This window comes from Pelobates fuscus, chromosome 1 (genome assembly GCF_036172605.1).
Source record: "Pelobates fuscus isolate aPelFus1 chromosome 1, aPelFus1.pri, whole genome shotgun sequence".
In the NCBI taxonomy this organism is placed as follows: Eukaryota; Metazoa; Chordata; class Amphibia; order Anura; family Pelobatidae; genus Pelobates; species Pelobates fuscus.
Window position 1 is genome coordinate 197,002,686 of NC_086317.1, and position 20,268 is coordinate 197,022,953.

The window sequence follows — 20,268 nt, forward strand, 5'->3', positions numbered from 1 at the left end:
AAGAATATAAACTATCCATCTTTGCGGATGATATCTTGCTCACATTGGAGCAGCCGCACATATCCCTGCCCAACTTCCACAATATTCTATCCCGCTTCAGCGCATGTTCTTACTACAAACTAAATGTCTCCAAAACCCTAGCCCTAGGCATTCACATCCCGAAACCAGCATTGACAACTCTCCAGGAGAACTTTAAATATGACTGGAGACATGACCATATTAAATTCCTTGGAATTTACTTTACCCCTTCGACCAATACCCTATTCAAAGCGAACTACACCAAACTACACACAGAAATTAAAGCTCTGTTACACAGCTGGAAGGGGAAGTATATATCGTGGACAGGCAGGATAGCATCAATAAAAATGGTGATCATGCCAAAAATCCAATACCTATTCCGCTCACTCCCACTCAAACTCACCAAAACCTACCTAAGGGACTTACAAAGTAGTATAAACCGATTTATCTGGGATCACAAAAAGCCAAGAGTGGCTATGACCACAATGTATAAGCCCCATGACCAGGGCGGAATGGGTCTACCAGACATAGGGAAATACTACAGGGCAGCCAACATAACTCCAATTATTGCAGCATCATATCGACAGACCCCCTTGACTTGGGAAGAACTGGAGAAGAATAATGCCAAAGGAATCTCCCTTCCAGCGCTAGCATGGATGCCGAATAGCCTCAGACCTAAACCATCAGAATTACTGCCCCCTACCAAACTAACCCTCTCAGCATGGGATGACTACTGCCGAAAGAGAGGGATAACAAAGCCCTTCTCGCCAGCGACCCCGATTGAAACAATTCGACAACTTATCCCAGACTTTAATCACAGACTCTGGCAGAGACATGGCATATACACACTATCACAAATACTGCAGGGGAACAACCTCAAGTCCCTTACGGATCTACGCGAAGAATACAAGCTAACCAACACAGCGACCTTCTCCTATATCCAACTGCAATCTTGGATCACTCTCCACAGACCACAACAAACCACGGCACCACCGGACCCACAATGGTCTAAATTAATACAAATATGCACCAAAACTAAACCGCCAACGAAACTCATCTCACAGATCTATGCTTCCGCAAACTCAAAAGATCCAGCAAAACTGACCCCCTTTCAAAAGGCATGGGAACAGGACAATGGTCATAAACTCACGCAAGATCAATGGAGAACCATATTTCAAGCCAACAAGAAATTCACCCTCTGCACAACTCACATAGAACTCTCCCGCAAAATACTGTACAGATGGTATCTGGTCCCAACCATACTCAAACACAGCTACCCGAAGACAACGGATGTATGCTGGCGATGTCAACAAGACCGAGGTACCTTACTGCATATCTGGTGGCAATGCCCGTCGTTGCTACAATACTGGACACAAGTACTAGAATTAATATCGAGATGCACCAAACTGCGCATCTCCCCCATGCCGGAAACTTTCCTACTATTACTACTACCTCCAACACAGCACATACACACCAAATATCTACTGTACCACATCTGTATAGCGGCCCTTGCAGCTATTAGCAGAAATTGGAAACAATCTAAAGCCCCAACGATCACTCAATGCATCACAGCTGTAGAAACATCCAAGACATATGAAATAATGGCACGGAAATCTAGCAGAACAAATCCCTACTGGACCGAAGCATGGAATCTTTGGGACCGAAACAAACCACCTAACCCACAATGAAACACTTAAAACAGCAACCCCTCAAAATGACAGACCTCCACGATAGGAGGCAACCTAACTATACACAAGCTGGCTCACACACACACACACCACATACACACATCCATAGCACCTACACTACGACTACACACACTTACGAGACACAACAACATACTACATCCACGACTACACGACCCCACGTGCTTCACACGTTTACTTCCCCATAACCTGACCCTATAAACCTCAACATACCCGCCACCGATAATGGGGAAACCCTACACCAGCATTCCACATCAGCTCGCTCCACACAAAGAAACAAGAAAGTACGGGATGGCTCACTTTAATAAGTATTTGATCATAACCAATGGCAGCCCCCGAACGAGCTACTAGACAGCACCTGTATACATCTGGACAGGCAGTTTACACTATTGGAACGCTGAGAATGGATATGTACATTACCCCCCTTGTCTCCCTCTTGCCTTCTGTACCCCCCTACCCCTAAGTATAACATTGTTGAAATATTGCGTATGAATATATACTTAACCCTCGTTCCCTTCTTGCCTTCTGTATCCCTTATACTTAACAGAAAAATAAAAATTGTCAAATTCAAAAAAAAAAAAGTACATACCAACTACCCAGCTCCGCAGAATTCACACATAGATAAACTCCTGGTTACACAAGAATAAAAACATACTACCTACTGGGGATGGGTGGGTAAACTTGTCAACCCCTGAAAAGCTTTGCATACAGAAACAAAAACCACAGAAACTAATATCTATACCAGGGCTTCCCAAACTTTTATGGGCCGAGACCCACTTTTCAAAACAGTAATTTTTCGAGACCCACTTGCTTTTTTTTGGTGGTGTGTCGTTGCAATACATTCTAGTCACAAAATGAACATTTCACATTACATAACTTCTGACATGGGTACAGGTACTGTAGACATTGTATGCCCCCTATTGTGTAACTCCTTGTCTCTCGTATGGGTTCATTTGCGTATTGACGATACCCTTTTAAAAAAAAATAAAAAAAAAAACATTAAAACACAATGATTTAAACTAAAACCACCGTAGATCGTGTCTTTCTCTGTAGTCCTCATTATCTCTCATTTAGAGTTGCATGTACAGTTTTGTTTGTGAGCTGAAGACACTCGCTTCAACAATGGCCCACTTGCTTTTAATGCAGATTTTAAAACACCAAGAACACCATGGCAATCAGCTTTAGATGTACACAATTGGCACACTGTGGCAATCAGTTTTAGAGGCATAAAATTGGCACACCGTGGAAATCCGCTTTAGATGCATACAATTGGCATACCATGGCAATCAGCTTTAGATGCATACAATTGGCACATCATGTCAATCAGCTTTACAGGCATACAATTGGAACATTATGGCAGCTTTAGATGCATAAAATTGGCAATCTGCTTTAGATGCATACAATTGGCACACCGTGGCAATCTGCTTTAGATGCATACGATTGGCATACCATGTCAATCAGCTTTAGATGCATAAAACTGGTACATCATGGCAATCCGTTTTAGATGTATAAACTTGGCACATAATGGCAACTTAAGGTGCATAAAATTGGCACACCATGGCAATCAGTTTTAGAGTCTTACAATTGGCACACCATGGCAACAAGCTTAAGAGGCATAAAATTGGCACACCATGGCAATCGGTTTTAGAGGCTTACATTTGGCACACCATGGCAACCAGCTTTAGAGGCATAAAATCGGAACATCATGGCAATCAGTTTTAGAGGCATAAAATTGGAACATCATGGCAGCCTTAAATACATAAATTTGGCACACCATGGCAATCAGCTTTAGATGCATAAACTTGGCATATCATGGCAATCACTTTTAGATGCATAAACTTGGCACTTCATGGAAATTTAGCTTCAGGGACATATAATTGGCACACCATGGCAAACAGTTTTAAAAGCATAAAATTGGCACACCATGGCAATTAGCTTTTAGATGCAAATTATTGGCATAACATGGCAGTTTTAGAGGCATAATTGTGGGATATCATGGCAGTTTTAGAGGCAGAAACTTTGCACATCATGGCAATCAGTTTTAGAGACATACAACTGCTTACTCACAGACTCAGAATCAGAAGTGCTGTTGTCCTGCTCTTTCATCCAGGCACCTCACATTGATTGTCCCAGTGGTGGAACTAATGTAGAGAGGGCCCCGGTGCAAGTATGTTTTCTGGGCCCCCCTTTAGTGCAAGTGTGGCCAAAAGGTAGATCTCCATCTGTCAGTGAACTTAAACAATGCTATGCCAGATGGGGATCTACCATTTGCGCATCATTGCAGGGTTATATTTGTGAGCAGTGTTTGAGCGTTTGATTGTAAGCGTGTTTTTGTATTAAGTATATGTGTGCATGTATGGGTGTATTTGTATGGACTGTTGCCATTGGAATGTAGTGGTGTACTGGTTTGTAATGTTTGCGTCTGAATGCATGGGTGTTTGTATGTAGTGTAGGACTTTAAATGCAGGTGTGCTTTTTGTGTGTAGTGTTGGTGTTTGAATGAAGGGGTGTTTGCAGATAATTTTAGTGTTTTAATGCAGAGGTGTGTTTGTATGTAATGTTTGCTTTTGATTGCAGTGCGTGTGTATTGGATGCAGTGTGTGTGTGTGTAGTGGATGAAGTGTGTGTATATTGTGTTTATAAAATATACTTACACACTATGTGTGTTTGAATGTAAGCATGTTTTTTTGTATGGAGTATGTGTGCAGTGTATACATATACACACACATACAGAGACACACACAGACACACAAATACACACACTGACACAGCGATACACACAGACACACAATGACACCTAGTTTCCCACACACAGATACACACTGACACACGATACACACAGACACAGAAATACACACACTGATACAAAAGGACACACAGATACACATACACGCAGTGACAGGAAGTGAGGGTGACAGTGTGGAGGGAGTGTGTGTGCTGGTGACAGCGTGGGGGTGGCAGGGGGAGAAAGGGTTACAGTGGGCAGGCAGGGGGAGAAAGGGTTACATTGGGGGGCAGGGGGAGAAAAGGCTACAGTGGGGGGGCAGGGAGAGAAGGGGTTACAGTGTGGGAGGGGCAGGGAGTGAAGGGGTTACAGTGTGGGGGAGCAGGGAGTTACAGTGTGGGGGGCAGGGAGTGAAGGGGTTACAGTGTGGAGGGGCAGGGAATGAAGGGGTTACAGCGTGGAGGGGCAGGGAGTGAAGGGGTTACCGCGTGGGGGGCAGGGAGTGAAGGGATTACAGCGTGGGGGGCAGGGAGTGAAGGGGTTACAGTGTGGGGGGGAGGGAGAGAAGGGGTTACAGCGTGGGGGGCAGGGAGTGAAGGGGTTACAGCGTGAGAGGGCAGGAAAAGAACGGGTTACAGTGTGGGGTGCAGAGAGAGAACGGGTTACAGTGTGGCGGAGCAGGGAGAGAAGGGGTTACAGTGATGGGGGCAGGGAGTGATGGGGTTACAGTGTGGGGGGCAGGCAGTGAAGGGGTTACAGCATGGTGGGCAGCGAGTGAAGGGTTACAGCGTGGGAGGGCAGGGAGAGAACGGGGTACAGTGTGGGGGGAGGGAGAGAAGGGGTTACAGTGGGGGGTCAGGGAGAGAAGCGGTTACAGTGGGGGGGAGGGGGCAAAGAGTGAAGGAGTTACAGTGGGGGGCAGGGAGTGAAGGGGTTACACTGTGTGGGGGGGCAGGAAGTGAAGGGGTTACATGGGGGATCAGGGTCTGGGGGCTGTGTCCTACCTGTAATAAATTCCCTGGTGGTCCAGTGTCCCTGGTGGTCCGGTGGGTTAACACTCCGGTCTGCAGCTCCGCCGGGTACAGAGCTGCAGACCATGTAATAAAAGTCTTGCGAGCTCCCACAGTGTTGCCATGGTAACGCTCTGGGTGCTCGCGAGACTTCTATCTCACGGTCTGCAGCCCTGTACCCGGCGGAGCTGCAGACCGGAGGTGCTGGGCAGTCTGATTGGAGGGAGCTCGGCTGCATACAGTGCAAGCTGCCGGGCCCCCTCCTGATCAGTCTGACTCTCGAGTCTCCGGCAGCCCTGGAGGTGAGGGTCAGCGCGACCCACTGGGAATCGCCCTGCGACCCACCAGTGGGTCACGACCCACACTTTGGTCACCGCTGATCTATACTGTACAACCAGCACTATTAATTACAAGATCCACACAAACTCCCGTTTGTACGGGCATGGGAATCAGAAATAGGCAGACAATTGACAAACGAACAGTGGGCACAAATACTATACGCAAACAAAAATCTCACGCTTAATACATCACACCTGGAGTTGGTATCTAGTGCCAACATGCATGAAACACATGACACCTACACAATCGGGGCTGTGCTGGAGATGTACCATGCCACACATATGGTGGGCATGTCCCGTTCTGACACCGTTATGGACAGACACACACACTTTGGTAAGGTATGTAACGGAAATCACCCTAACACAAAACCCTGAGAACATTCTACTACAATACATGCCACCTAACCTCACAAAGCCTGCACAGTACTTAATTTATCACATTGTCTCTGCTGTGCTCCTAAACATCAGCAGACCTTGGTTAAAACAGAAAATTCCGCACATGAACGCATGTATCTTACAAATTGAAAGTACCAAAAGGTACGAAGTAATGGCCAGATCCAACAAACCTCCACACAAATTCTGAGGGAAGCATGGGACCAATGGGACAAATGCCGAAACACACACACGCAGACCCCAAACCCTCCAGACCCCACAGGTTACAAAGCATGAGGACAAAACACTAAAACCCCCCATGGATAGAAGCTCGAGTGAGATAATCCCTGGATTAAGCCGGTGTGGCGAAAGTGACCTCGCCACTGGTTTTTGTCGGGGCCTGTTTGCCAGCCTGCGATGTATTGCCCTTCTAGGAACTGATTTGGGCATATTGCAAGGCAGCCAATCAACAAGCGTTTGACTCGTGTGCCCTTAGAAGCCATCACAGCCATGCCTACTAATGGCATGGCTGTGATTGGCCAGTGCAGCATGTGACCCAGCCTCTATATATAAGCTGGGGTCGCGTAGCACCGCACGCACATGCGGTCTTATTAGTGTAGGGAGAGGATGCTGCCGCTGATAGGGACAGCTTAGGAAAGAATTCTGCAAACTAGTACATTTGTGTGGTGGGGTGCACTTCATATCTGAGAGTCAAATAGAAGCTTCAAATACCGCGGTTACATCAGAGTTTTAAAAAATAAATTTGTTTGGTGCTAAACAGTAAATTAGTGGGGGGCACTTCATATCTGAGAGTCAAATAAAATCGTCAAATACTGCTGTCATATTGCAGTTTTAAAACTTAAAATTGTTTGGGTCCTAAACTGCTAAATAGTATTATAGTGGGGTGCACTTCATATCTGAGAGTGAAATTGAAGCGTCTAATAGTGTGCTTACAGTGGCACTTCATAGCTAAGAGTAAAATAGGAGTGGGTGGAAGATGATGTGGAGGATGATGAGGTCCTAGACCCCACATGGAATCAAGGTCATGCGAGTGACGTGAACAGTTTGGAGGAAGAGGCGCTGTGGCACAGAGGCACCAGCACAGAATAAGAGGGAGCATGGTGCAAAAGCGGAGCGGCTGTCCCCTAGCACTCATCGGCATGTATTAGCTTGAGAATTAACAGTTATCCAAGCAATACATGTAGCGATCAAAGGATCCATAATAGACTTGAGCGAACCCGAACTGCAAAGTTTGGGTTCGTACCAGATTTAACGATCCATTCGTAGTTTCACAGTAAGGTGGGCAGTCCGGTGACCAGGACCCAGACACTGTCAAGATGTGACATTCACTGTAGGGCCGTGCGCGCTTTTGGCGTTGTCACCCTGCTGTTGCTCGCCTGTCTGCGCTGCAGCGTAACTTCGGCCTTTCTGCTCACCGCCTCATGAGACTGTGAGAGCAGTAGGTGATAGTGGAGTTTCAGCTGCAGCTCGCACGGGTCAGTGACGCTGCACCAGACTTCCCTCCAGTTGATCAGAGTTAAAGGATTTCAAGTGGACTCATTACAATTACAGGGCCTCTAACGAGTACTGTATTTTTATTTGTCGTCACTACCTTCCCGCATCGGGAGTGGGTCATTTGCGCGCCTGCTGCCTTCCTTGCATGTGGTAGCTGTTTCTCAGTGTCCCTGTATGGAATGGAACCCTGATTCCCCGTTACACGTGGTCACCATGGTAGGCGCAAAAACTGGCATCGAAAGTTGATACGGATGACATCCGCATGCAAAGTCGCCGCCACGGGGATGTGCGATTGGCCCGAGGTTCTCTAGAGTCAACAAAGTGCCTGCACAACTATCATGTCAACAGCTACTCTGTGGAACAGAGTTTTTTTTATATGTCCCAATATTTTGGGGGCTACCCCAATTAATTATATATAAAAACAGTGTTGGCTACCTCATCCTCCTCCTCCACCGCTACCACAATAAAAAAATAAAAAAAAACCCATAAATAACAGTGTTGGCTACCTCATCCTCCTCCTCCACTGCTACCACAATAAAAAAATAAAAAAAAAACATAAATAACAGTGTTGGCTACCTCATCCTCCTTCTCCACTGCTGCGTCCACCTACACCGCCACGGTCACCGCCTCCTCAACCTATGGGTCACTTAGTATAAACTAGGTACACATTAGTAGAGGTTGTGAAGGCCTTCTCTCCATGCATCAGGAGTTGAGCTCAGTTTGAACAATGAAAGAGAATACCCTGCACTCCAACCCTCTCTCAAATGGATAATTCTGGTGATCCTCCTGACAGCCATGCTTTAGATTTTGCTTTATGTTCTTCCAAAGCTAAAATCAAAGATTCCATCTAGTGCTATTTTATGGCTCAGCTGTATTTTTAATTTTTATGTTATTTTAAGTGATTTGCCTATCCACATTTGTTTGCAGGGCACTTGTCCTACTCTTACCCCAATTTTACTTCCTTTTGCAGCTCTCTAGCCCTTTTGAGGAGTTTTTTCAGAGGCATTTTTGTGGCCAAAAGTTCGGGGTCAAGTTCGAGCCTGAACCCTGACTTTTTTTCAAAGTTCGACCAAACCCGCCGGACCCGAACATCCAAGTGTCCGCTCAACTCTATTCCTGACCCAATAGTGATTCTTTAAACATAAACAGTATTGAAATGGTGAAGCAACAAATGCTTGGAAGAGCATGAAGGGCCTGGCTTATGGTGCCTATGAGAAAGTATTGAAATACATACTGTACATAAAATTTTGAAACTCCATAATTTAATGAGTCAAACATTAAAGTTCTGAATCAGTATATTATAAAAACATGAAACAGGTGAATGTTCCTCTCAAATGGAGAAAAAAAACTAAAATTCAAGAGGGATCAGTACTGAAACAAAGTTCCGAATGACTATACTCAACAATTTGCCTTGATAACTGGAAGTTCCTCCAGAACTGAGCAAACGCTTAAACGTCCAGGAAGAAATAACAAAAGCACAGTGTCGAATGGTTAACAAACCTACTTATGAACAGCTTAAAGTTCACCTTGACACATTTTGGCATGAAGAGCTGAAGGGAATAGCCCAGGTAAGAGGGTGATTGGGGTTTTTATAGGTTAGATAGATTCAAACTCCTCACACAAATACAGGCCTTTGGTTTTGAAAACACATATTATATATATGCATACACACACACACACACACACACAGTGAGGGGAAAAAGCATTTAATCCCCTGCTGATTTTGAACGTTTGCCCACTGACAAAGAAATGATCCATCTATAATTTTAACGAAAAGCGTATTTTAACAGTGAGATACAGAATAACAAAAAAATTATAATAAATAATAAAGAAAAATGCATGTCAAAAAAAGTTATAAATTGATTTGCATGCCAATGAGTGAAATAAGGATTTCACCCCTTCGACTAAGTACTTGGTGGCAAAAGCCTTGTTGCCAATCACAGAGGTCAGACATTTCTTGTAGTTGGCCACCAGGTTTGTACACATATCAGGAGGGATTTTGTCCCACTACTCTTTGCAGATCCTCTCCAAGTCATTAAGATTTTGAGGCTGACGTTTGGCAACTCAAACCTTCAGCTCAATCCACATATTTTCTATGGGATTAAGGTCTGGAGACTGGCTAAGCCACTCCAGGACCTTAATGTGCTTCTTCTTGAGCCACTCCTTTGTTGCCTTGGCTGTGAGTTTTGGATCATTATCATGCTGGAATACCCATCCACTACCCATTTTCAATGCCCTGGCTGAGAGAAGGAGGTTCTCACCCAAGATTTGACGGTACATGGCCCCGTCCATCGTCCCTTGGATGCAGTGCAGTTGTCCTGTCCCCTTAGCAGAAAAACATCCTCAAAGCATAATGTTTCCACTTCCATGTTTGACAGTGGGGATGGTGTTCTTGGGGTCATAGGCAGCATTCCTCCTCCTCCAAACACAGCAAGTTGAGTTGATGCCAAAGAGCTCCAGTTTGGTCTCGTCTGACCACAACAATTTCACCCAGTTCTCCTCCGAATCATTCAGGTGTTCATTGGCAAACTTCAGACGGGCATGTGTATGTGCTTTTTTGAGCAGGGGGACCTTGTGGGAACTGCAGAAATCCAGTCCTTCATGGCCTAGTGTGTTACCAATTGTTTTCTTGGTGACTATGGTCCCAGCTGCTTTGAGATCATAAACAAAATCTGTAACAGATCGCCCTGTTTTGGATCTGTAATTTGAGAACAGCCATCCGTTTAAAACATTTGTCTTATTGACTGTGCTTGATGTTATAGTAATGGCCGTTCGAATCCCGAATTTTTCACTGAACGCCGACCACCCAGAACAGAAGTGTGGCACTCATTAACCTCCCTGACTCGTGTAACACCTCAAAAACCGTGAACACTTCATCGGTTTAATTGCTATACAGGATGGTCGGCGTTCGTCTGCACGAACACTTGGTGGCGAACGCTCTCAGCGGGGTTTTGACGTTGAACACATGGAACTATTTTCAGGTACTCTTTCCACGAACATCGCTGATACTTCTACCTTCCATGTGTTCAGCTAAACTAATGCGAACAGAGCAATATTTCTCAGGAATAAACTCTCGAAGAAGCATTTTAAGGTAGTAAGCACGAACCGATCCGTTCGTGAAATTTGAATGGAAAGATAGACCGACCGCATAGCCTGAATCTGTGGAACTGTTTTGGGCATGTGAACAGGCGTGCGGTCGCTCCAAAGAGACTTTCGCCTATCTCCCGAACCCCTGAACGGATTTATGTGAACTTTGAATATGTTTGTCCACAAGTTATGCTGGTTATAAAAATATAAGTTTTATTCGTATTGTATGTAAAATCATGAAATTTATTTCTATATTTTTTTTTTTTTTTTAAGAAAAAAAGTGTCACGATTTTACATACAATATGAATAAAACGTATATTTCACAGAATGACTGACCCATGCGTGCTGCAGCTGAAACTCCACTATCGCCTGCTGCTGCTCGCACAGTCTCATGAGGTGGTGAGCAAGAAGGCTGAAGTTACGCTGCAGCGAAGACAGGCGAGCAGCAGCAGGGTGAGAATGCCGAAAGCACGCACAGACGGCCTGCACTTTCTGCAGCAGCTCTGATATAATTAATTGGTATACACCGTGGTGGTGTAGGTGGAAGCGGCGGTGGAGAAGGAGGAGGAGGTAGCCAACACTGTTTTTTATTTTATTTTTTATTTATTTTTTTTTTTTTATTGGGGTAGCCCCCAAAATATTGGGACATATAAAAAAGAAAACAAAGAATAAATGCACTTGAGTATAACAATGGCTGGGTGAGGCCGGTATAAATGTCTATTCTGCACAAGGTACAGACAAGTCTGGTGGGATCCATGCCGGTTCATTTTAATAAACGTGAGCTTGTCCACGTTGGCTGTGGACAGGCGGCTGCGCTTGTCTGTGATAACGCCCCCTGCCGTGCTAAACACACGTTCAGACAATACACTGGCTCAGTGGCAACAACCACTCATCGGTCTGTTGTTCCATGCCCGTCCACAGACCCTGAGCGATGTCGTTTTTTTCCCCCAAACATAGTTTTAAAACAGCCTGCTGTCATTTCCCCCTGGCTGTGCTGAAGTTGGTGGTGAAGGTGTTACGCTGCCCTGAAGAGGTGGTGGTAGGAGGAGGAGGAAGCAGAGTAGGAGGAGGAGGCGGCAACAGGAGGCAAAGAGAAATGCCCTGCAATCCTCGGTGGCGGAAGGACATGCGCCAAACTGCTATCCGCATCAGGCCCAGCCGCCACTACATTTGCCCAGTGTGCAGTTAGGTAGATATAGCGTCCCTGACCGTGCTTACTGGTCCACGTATCTGTGGTTATGTGGACCTTGCCACTGATGGAGTTACGCAGTGCACACCTGATTTTGTCCACCAATTGGTTGTACAGGGAAGGGATGGCTCGCCTGGAAAAGCAGTGGCGGCTGGGAACCACGTACTGTGGGACAGCCACCGCCATCAGGTTTTTAAAACTGTCCGTCTCCACCAGACGGAATAACAGCATTTCAAAGGTCACGAATTCTGAAATGCTGGCATTCAGGACCAGGGATCGCGGGTGGGTAGGGGCGTACTTCCTCTTTCTCTCCAGTGTTGGGGAGATGGACAGCTGAACGCTTCCATGGGACAGTGTGGAGATGCAGTGGTGGACATGGTGGCGTTGCTGCCACATCTTCTGTTTGCGGGGTGGCAGGTGCCACTGTCACTCTAGAGGTGGAGAAAGAGGTTCAAGACAGCAGCAGAAGAGGAAGCAGGAGGAGCCCGAGACCTTTCTTGGTTTTTGAGGTGCTTACTCCACTGCAGCTCGTGCTTTGCATGTAGATGCCTGGTCATGCAGGTTGTGCTCAGGTTTAGCATGTTTATGCCTGGCTTCAGGCTCTGATTGCACAGCGTGCAAACCACCCGTGTCTTGTCGTCAGCACATTGTCTGAAGAACTGCCACGCCAGGGAACTCCTTGGAGCTGGCTTTGGTGTGCTCGGTCCCTGGGCAGTAGCAGGCGTACCGTCTAGGGGACAGCCACTCCGCTTTTGCACCCTGCTCCCTCTTATGCTGTGCTGGTGCCTCTGTGCGACCACCACCTCTTCCGCCAAACTGCACAGGTCACTCTCATGACCTTCATTCCATGTGGGGTCAACGACCTCATCATCCTCCACATTATCTTCCACCCACTCCTCAACCCTGCCCTCCTTGCCGGTCTGCACACTGCCGAAAGCCACAGCAGTTGGCACCTGTCTTTCGTCATCATCAGAGACGTGCTGCGGTGGTCCTTGTATGTCCACATCCTCACACATAAGTGGTTGTGCATCAGTGCACTCAATCCCTTACACTTCTGGGGCAGGACTAGGTGGATGGCCCATGGAAACCCCACCTGCAGACAGTGGCGGTTCCAGGGGGGGGCAATTGCTCCCCCCCCCCCCCCAAGATTTCCCCCTGCCAGCTAATGCAGGGCTGGCATTGTCCAACTTCCAGCCCTGCAATGTGCCTGCGGACCGGGGAGCTCTTACCTGCAGCTCCTCCGGGTCCTCCCTCGCGAGCATGGAGCGTTGCCACGGTTACCACGGCAACGCTCCAAATCTCGCGAGAGTGAACTCTAGCCCTGGAGCTACAGGCTAGAGTTCACTGTAACCACTGGGACCACCAGGGAATCCCCACCGGACCACCAGGGACTAAGAAATGTCCCCCCTCCTCCTCAGTAAAGGTAAGAAGGGAGGGGGGACATAAAGTATATATTTATTTTAAATTACAAAAAAAAAAAAAGCCTCCCTACCCTCCTTCCCCCCAATACAAACACTGCCCCCCATACATACACTGCCCCCATACACACACTGCCCCCCCATACACACATTACACACACTGCCCCCATGCACACACTACACACACTGCCCCCCGTACACACACTGCCCCACAAACACTGACCCCCATACAGACACTACACACACTGCCCCCATGCACACACTGCCCCACAAACACTGCCCCCATACACACACTGCCCCCATACACACTACACACACTGCCCCACACACCCACTACACAGACTGACCCACAAACACTGCCCCCATACACACACTGCCCCGCAAACACTGCCCCCATACACACACTGTCCCACAAACACTGCCCCTCATACACACACTGCACCGCACACACACACACACACACACTGCCCCCTAACACACACACTGCAACCCTGACATACACTGCCGCCCTCACGCACTCACACACACACTTCACCCCTCACACATACCACTGCTCCTATGCCCTATATCCCAGCAGACCGCAGGTAAGTTGTCAAACTGTTCTTAAACGGTTTGACTACTTACTCTGGGATGGGATCCTGGCACTACTGGTGTAGCTGAGCTGTAGTGGTTATTGTGCCTGGATTATTTATTTAATCCCTTAAGGACACATGACATGTGTGACATGTCATGATTCCCTTTTATTCCAGAAGTTTGGTCCTTAAGGGGTTAAATAATCTACAAGTGCCCCTCCCGAGATCAGGCTCTGGATCCGCCACTGCCTGCAGAGTCATCAAAAAACATAAGAGACTGCTGCATGACCTGTGGATCAGACTGCTTGGGTGATTTGCAAGAGGGTGAGGTGATAGACAGATGGCCATGGGCTGCAGGTGCTAACAGGTGGGAGACAATGTGCAGGACCTGGAGGCACTGTCAACCATCCAATCTACTATCGCCTGTACTTGTTCTGGCCTCACCATTCGTAGAGCGGTATTCGGGCTTCCAAATAACGCTGAAGGTTCTGTCGTGTACTGGCACATGAGGAAGGTGTTTCACTTGTGCGTGAAGCTGGCACAGATCGGCCACGTCCTCTCCTTGCAACAGGGATTCCACCAACACCAGAAGCACCATGACCAGAGCCACGTCCCTTATTTGACGCTCTCCTCATTCTTTGCGTTCACCCACCAAACTAACAGATGTTTTATGTGAGGCGACAATGTAACCGCCAACAAGTGATATTCTTGCCTTTTTTTTTATTGAGCTATATCCATTAGCTCCCCACTTGTGAGTAAACACCTTCTTTTATTTTTTGCAATCGGATATTCTCGGATATGTGTTCAGTTGGAAATCTCAGAACTGGTGATGTATGTGCCTCGTTTTCAAAAGTTTACTGTCAAGCTCATTCTTCGGTTAGATGATATGAAAGCCAGGGTGTGGCTATCAGTCCCCTGCACAGCACAGCTCTGGCACTCACAGATTGTCATTGACTTAATCACAGGAGCAGTGCTCTCTAAAGTTGCACTGAATAGAAAAATGACATGTAAATGAGCACGGTGTGTAAATGCATGTATTCCCAGCTCTGATATCGATAACCACACACATGCATGTCCTAATACGGTTTATGTAAGTGAGGGTATTGCAGAGGTTAATGGTTAGTATTAGTGTAGTGACTATGTGTAGTGTAGGGCTTAATGTTTAGTTGTATGTAGGAGTACCTCAGTTAACAAACATATTACCCTGAGTTGGGCTAGGAAGGAGAACTGGCAGTACGTGACCAATGATGCTGCATATGTACGTTTAAGCAGGGCCCTCTTCTTGTAATTGTCCTATTTATTGTTAAATCCCCCCTCTAGTAATATTGTAAAGTGCTACGGAATCTGTTGGCGCTATATAACTGGCGATAATAATAATAATAATACGTCCGTAAAAAGGCGTTAGATGCACGTGTAATTGTGTGCACTAGGAACACACGTTTTTAAATAGAGATTGCAATGACTGTCAGCAGCATAGGGCTGATTAAATTGAACATGTAATTGAAACAAAGAAATGTGCGTCCTAACCGGGACGAAATGTGGTCAAATGCGGACCAATATGCACAGGGCATAGGCTCACGATTCGCTGCCATGTGCAAGACCTGGGAAGTGAGGATGGCGAGCCAAAAGACCTGCGCGGAACAGGGGCCGGTGCATATTGAAATCCCGGTGGAGTACTAGCAAAGCTGGATACCCCGGTGGTTCCAGGATGCGTGAGCCCGAGGGAGTCTTTAGGTGAATGCCAGAGACGTGTATAGAATAGCAGTCGTAGAAGCAGATTCCTACAGGGAAGGGAACCTGAACTAGTCTAAACAAGATGGAGTCGGTGCAGAGGAAGGGGTGCCCTGAGTGCTTACAGGCCAGGTAACCACTCCTACAGCTACAGGCTCCACCTTTGGCTTAGCCTTCCATTCGTGGGTTTAATTTGGCCAGTTATTTTTATTTTAACATATCTGCAAAATGATATTACAGGACTACAGGCAAGTGAAAAAAAATAGGAACCTGTTATAAATTAATCTGAAAACCTGGCTAATAAATATGACCAAATACATGAGCAGTTTTAAATTAAGATAACTGGAAGATACACCAGGCAAGATCGAAATATAAACAGCAAGAAAAAACAAAAACATTCCAAGATCTTAAAATACCACATTCTCAACCTCATCGAGCCTACTGCAGCTACAAACTTGTCAAGCAGCAGAGATAATAAAAAAGTGCGTTTTAGTTGTTTCAGTGTTAAAAAATAAAAAGGTCACACACAAAGATAAACTTTGCTATAACGACAGTGATGTGGCATGGTTTTCATGATACTACGTAACTTCATGCAGTCAGGGAGAACAGTCACTCACACATTCTATTTCCAGAAGTAGCAGGCATTCGCCCAACTACACATACCGCATGTATACAGGTGGAGCTTAGCCCCGCTTCCTTCCTGTACCCAGTAGGAGGACGCAGTGAACGGGCTTGCCTGCATGACGTCACCCAGGTAAAGGGACAGGAAGTGTCCAGATGGAGCCTGTGACTACCTGGACCCCAGAGACCGTATGCAGCTACCTGAGGGGTGAGAATGACGTAACACATTATGTAGAGAGTTTTTAGTTCCGTACGATGATCCCTTTGTTAATTCTAAAGATCCATAAAATAGTTGTTAAAGTTGGGGAAAAGAACTGACGATCAGAGAGGATGGGGACAGAAGATGTGTTGAGTGTAATTTGGAGAAGGACTAACCTTATATTAGACAAACAAGGTTGTAGTGGCATCAGTATTGAAATCCGGAGATATCCATAATCGTGAAATGTCTTGACTAGACTCCAATTAATGTCTCCTATGTGCAGTCTTTAGTGTGAACATTCCCTATTGAAAACAAAAAACACCCTGTTATTTCCCCACCCTTTAGGTTTTAGATTTGTAGAAACTCACAATTATTTTAATCTGAAGATTTTATTCACTCACATAAATGCCTACCGTTGCGTATGAAATCACATATTTTTATGCCTTTGATCCACATCATTATAAACCAAATAGTCCGTTTTTGTCAATTTAAACTATTCAGTGGAATGCCATACCAAATATTTTCAGGTGACATGATGTCACTTCTGTGTCTTTCTCAGGTTTGGACTCCTCTGTACAGCATTATCCATTTCAAGAGTGGGATGTGACCGGGCATGATCTGCTGGCTTTGTCCCCCCAGCGTTTAGATGCCTTGGGGGTAAGGAGCATTGGGCACCAAGAGCTGATTCTGGAAGCAGTGGAGCAACTGTGTGCACTGGTAAGAGATGAGATATTATAGTACTTAGAAAAGTGACACTTATTTATTACCTCACTAACAATACAGTACCTGAACCATCCCAGTTCTCGTATCCCTCTTTTATTTCTCTCAGCTATTTACTACTTTTTTTGTGTGCTAAAAGCAGCATTAATTATTTACATTTAGGTATTGTGTAAGCCCACATGTTATTAGATAACATACATTTGGATGTATCTATTAGCAAAGTTTGCAATGGTATTTTAGTGTCATTATTATAACATCCATAAAAATACCTTGCATATATTATGAGTTGTTTGAGGAATGCCTTTTTGGCTTAATTAAAAGCACCAAAACAACCATAACTTATATCTGTATATATCATGCCCCTTCAGTCTCACTACCCAATTCTCTGCCATGTAGAAGTTACATTACTTTTGTTTCTGCCTGTGACACACACTGCCAACACAAAAACACTACAGTTGTGACAGCACTGTTTACTTTAGACATTTTTAGCTCCTGCTCTGTTAATTGATCTTTACTCACACATAAGAGGTCCCTCAGAAAGCTAGTGAGAGAGCAGGAGATAAGATATTTTAAATTAATTACACCGTACAATTAAGGAAGTTTAAAGGGTGAAGTGGTCTGGGTGCACTGTCCCTGTCAGTTTAACCCTGCAATGGTAATTATTGCAGTTTTTGAGGAACATCATTAATTACATTGCAGGGTCAACTCCACTACTGTCAGACAGCCAAGAGGTTATCTCCTGCTCTGTAAATTGAACTTTAAATGCATACAAGAGGCTCCTACAGGCTATGGCAAGATATTAACAGAACAGGAGATAAGACATTCTAAATTAAACCTAATTTGCAATAGAGGAAAACATTGTGTAAACATTAGATGATTTTTTTACAGGAAGTGTTTAGGAAGACTGTGTAAGTTACATGCTGTGAGGTGTGACTAGGGCTGTATAAACAACGTGTTTTAACTCCTAAATTATTATTATTATTATTATTAATATTAATGGCATTTATATAGCGCCAACAGATTCCGTAGCGCTTTACAATATTATAAAAGGGGGAGATTTAACAATAAATAAGAAAATTACAAAACACTTACAGGAACGATAGGTTAAAGAGGACCCTGCTCAAACAAGCTTGCAGTCTATAGGAGGTGGGGATGGTAGAGGATTGAGCAGGGAGACTGCAAGTGCATGATCTTATGATCTAACCAAAACGGCTTTATTAAGGAGTTTTTAATGGAAGGGCAGCTGCATAATAGAATATTTTTTTATTTAATTTTTTTGGTTTGTGTTTTTTTTTTTTATTAAGGGGCTGATTCTCAAAGCTGCTCTCTGATAAAAACAAACAAACAAACAAACAAACAAACAAACAAACAAACAAAAAAAGATCACAAGTATATAGATCCTCCTTAGAGTACTAACCTATCAGGTGACAATCAGGAGGGTTGCTGGTCAGTGGGTCTGCACTGTACTCATTCTCTATTGCTTGTAATGTGTCTAGGCAGGTTATTCCTTTTGTGTCTAGCAATATTTGTATTTATTTTTTTCCATCCCAGGTCACATAGTTGGCATAAGGTTTGTGTAGAGAAATCAGTGTATGGTTTTGTATTGGGCTTAAGCTTGTTCCGGATGTTAAAATTGCCCCGGTTTTGATGAAGAGTCACTGTGCATCAGTGCCTAGCAATGTCAACTACCTGCTAAAAAAGCTCACGTTTATATTCTTAACTGGTACCAGGATCCGCATTAAGCAAAATATTTTATAATCAAGGAAAATAAAGTGGTTCGTGGAGTTGATTACAAACAGGCCTGGAAGTGCTGTAAATTTCTTGACATTTTTATTTCTGAGTATTCATGGAACATGGGATGACCTAATAGGGTTATTAGAATTGCCAACAAGCAAATCATATCAATAGCATTGACTTGTAATGCTTACACAGCCATTTTGGTGGTATATATGTAGAATGTATTATCTATGTAAAGGGAGTCGAGGAGAATGAGACACGGAACATCAAGAGCAGAGTGTCTTCACACTCTGAATGTCCAGCATGTACCATCAGCTGTTGACCTATTTAATAACAAAAAGCCACATCCACAATAAATAAGACAATCTATATATGACTATTTAAGTCCAATTGTAGAATAAAGTGCCATGTGCAAACAGGGTATAATTCACTGTATATTCTATACCTCTGTGAAAGCTATTAAAATTGATAGATGCTTATATAAATGTGAACAAAAAAACTCCACTAACCGTGACCTATTGCTGGTCCTTAATAAAATGGCAAAATACCTCTTAAATGGGCTTATGTGGTGTAAATTGAACAATATTTCTATATATTAGTCTTAATAAAGTGCCTATAGTGTATAGAAGTGTATAAAAGTGCCAGTGATATAATAAAGTGCTGGAAAATGTTGATAAAAAGATCCATGATTAAAATTCCTAAAATAAAAAAATACATAGTCTATAAATATACAGTTTGCAGCAATACATCCAAGCACTATGTATGACAGTACAATACTACACAAGCTGGATATAAATTAGCTGTAACTTTAGAGAAAAGAGTGGACATTTTCATTAAGTCCTCTAGGGGACACAGTACTCAGTTCATGAATCCAATATGCTTCTCTATAGTAAAGTGCGGCTTCTGTCACCCCCTCTTCTGGATTGATGTATATGACTAATTGCTGTAAATTTAAGAGAGGACAAAGGATGTTGTGTGTCCAAAAAGTGCTTGGCCACTGGTTTATCCGAAGCACCATCTCTATAAGCCAGTCGAATACTGGAACGATGTCCTCGTATTCTTTCGCATAAAGGTGTCTCGGTTTTGCCCACATAACTGAGACCGCATGGACATGTCAGTTTATACACAACAAAAGGTGTTTTACACTTAAACGTAAACATTCCAGTTTTTATACATTGGGTTTTGCAAGATTGGTTATGTTGCCTGTGAGACCATATGGCAGCCCAGGAATGAAAATTACCCCTATTATGGCATACTATATGAAAGAGTGGACAACCCATGGTATTCAAAATGTGCTTTCTTTTTTAGTT

At 44.6% G+C, this 20,268-nt stretch overlaps 2 protein-coding genes across 2 annotated transcripts in view; one reads left to right on the plus strand and one right to left on the minus strand.

Annotated features, from left to right (window-relative positions):
• ZNF593OS (ZNF593 opposite strand) overlaps nucleotides 1-20,268 on the minus strand; it is a 343,969-nt gene that overhangs the window by 171,601 nt on the left and 152,100 nt on the right. The window lies entirely within an intron of this gene.
• Nucleotides 16,422-20,268, plus strand: part of CNKSR1 (connector enhancer of kinase suppressor of Ras 1) — a 128,779-nt gene continuing 124,932 nt past the window's right edge. Inside the window, exons 1-2 of the mRNA XM_063453225.1 lie at nucleotides 16,422-16,510; nucleotides 17,061-17,218. Of these exons, the coding sequence (XP_063309295.1) occupies nucleotides 16,459-16,510; nucleotides 17,061-17,218 (210 nt within the window). The 5' untranslated portion in view covers nucleotides 16,422-16,458. The remainder of the gene's footprint in view (nucleotides 16,511-17,060; nucleotides 17,219-20,268) is intronic.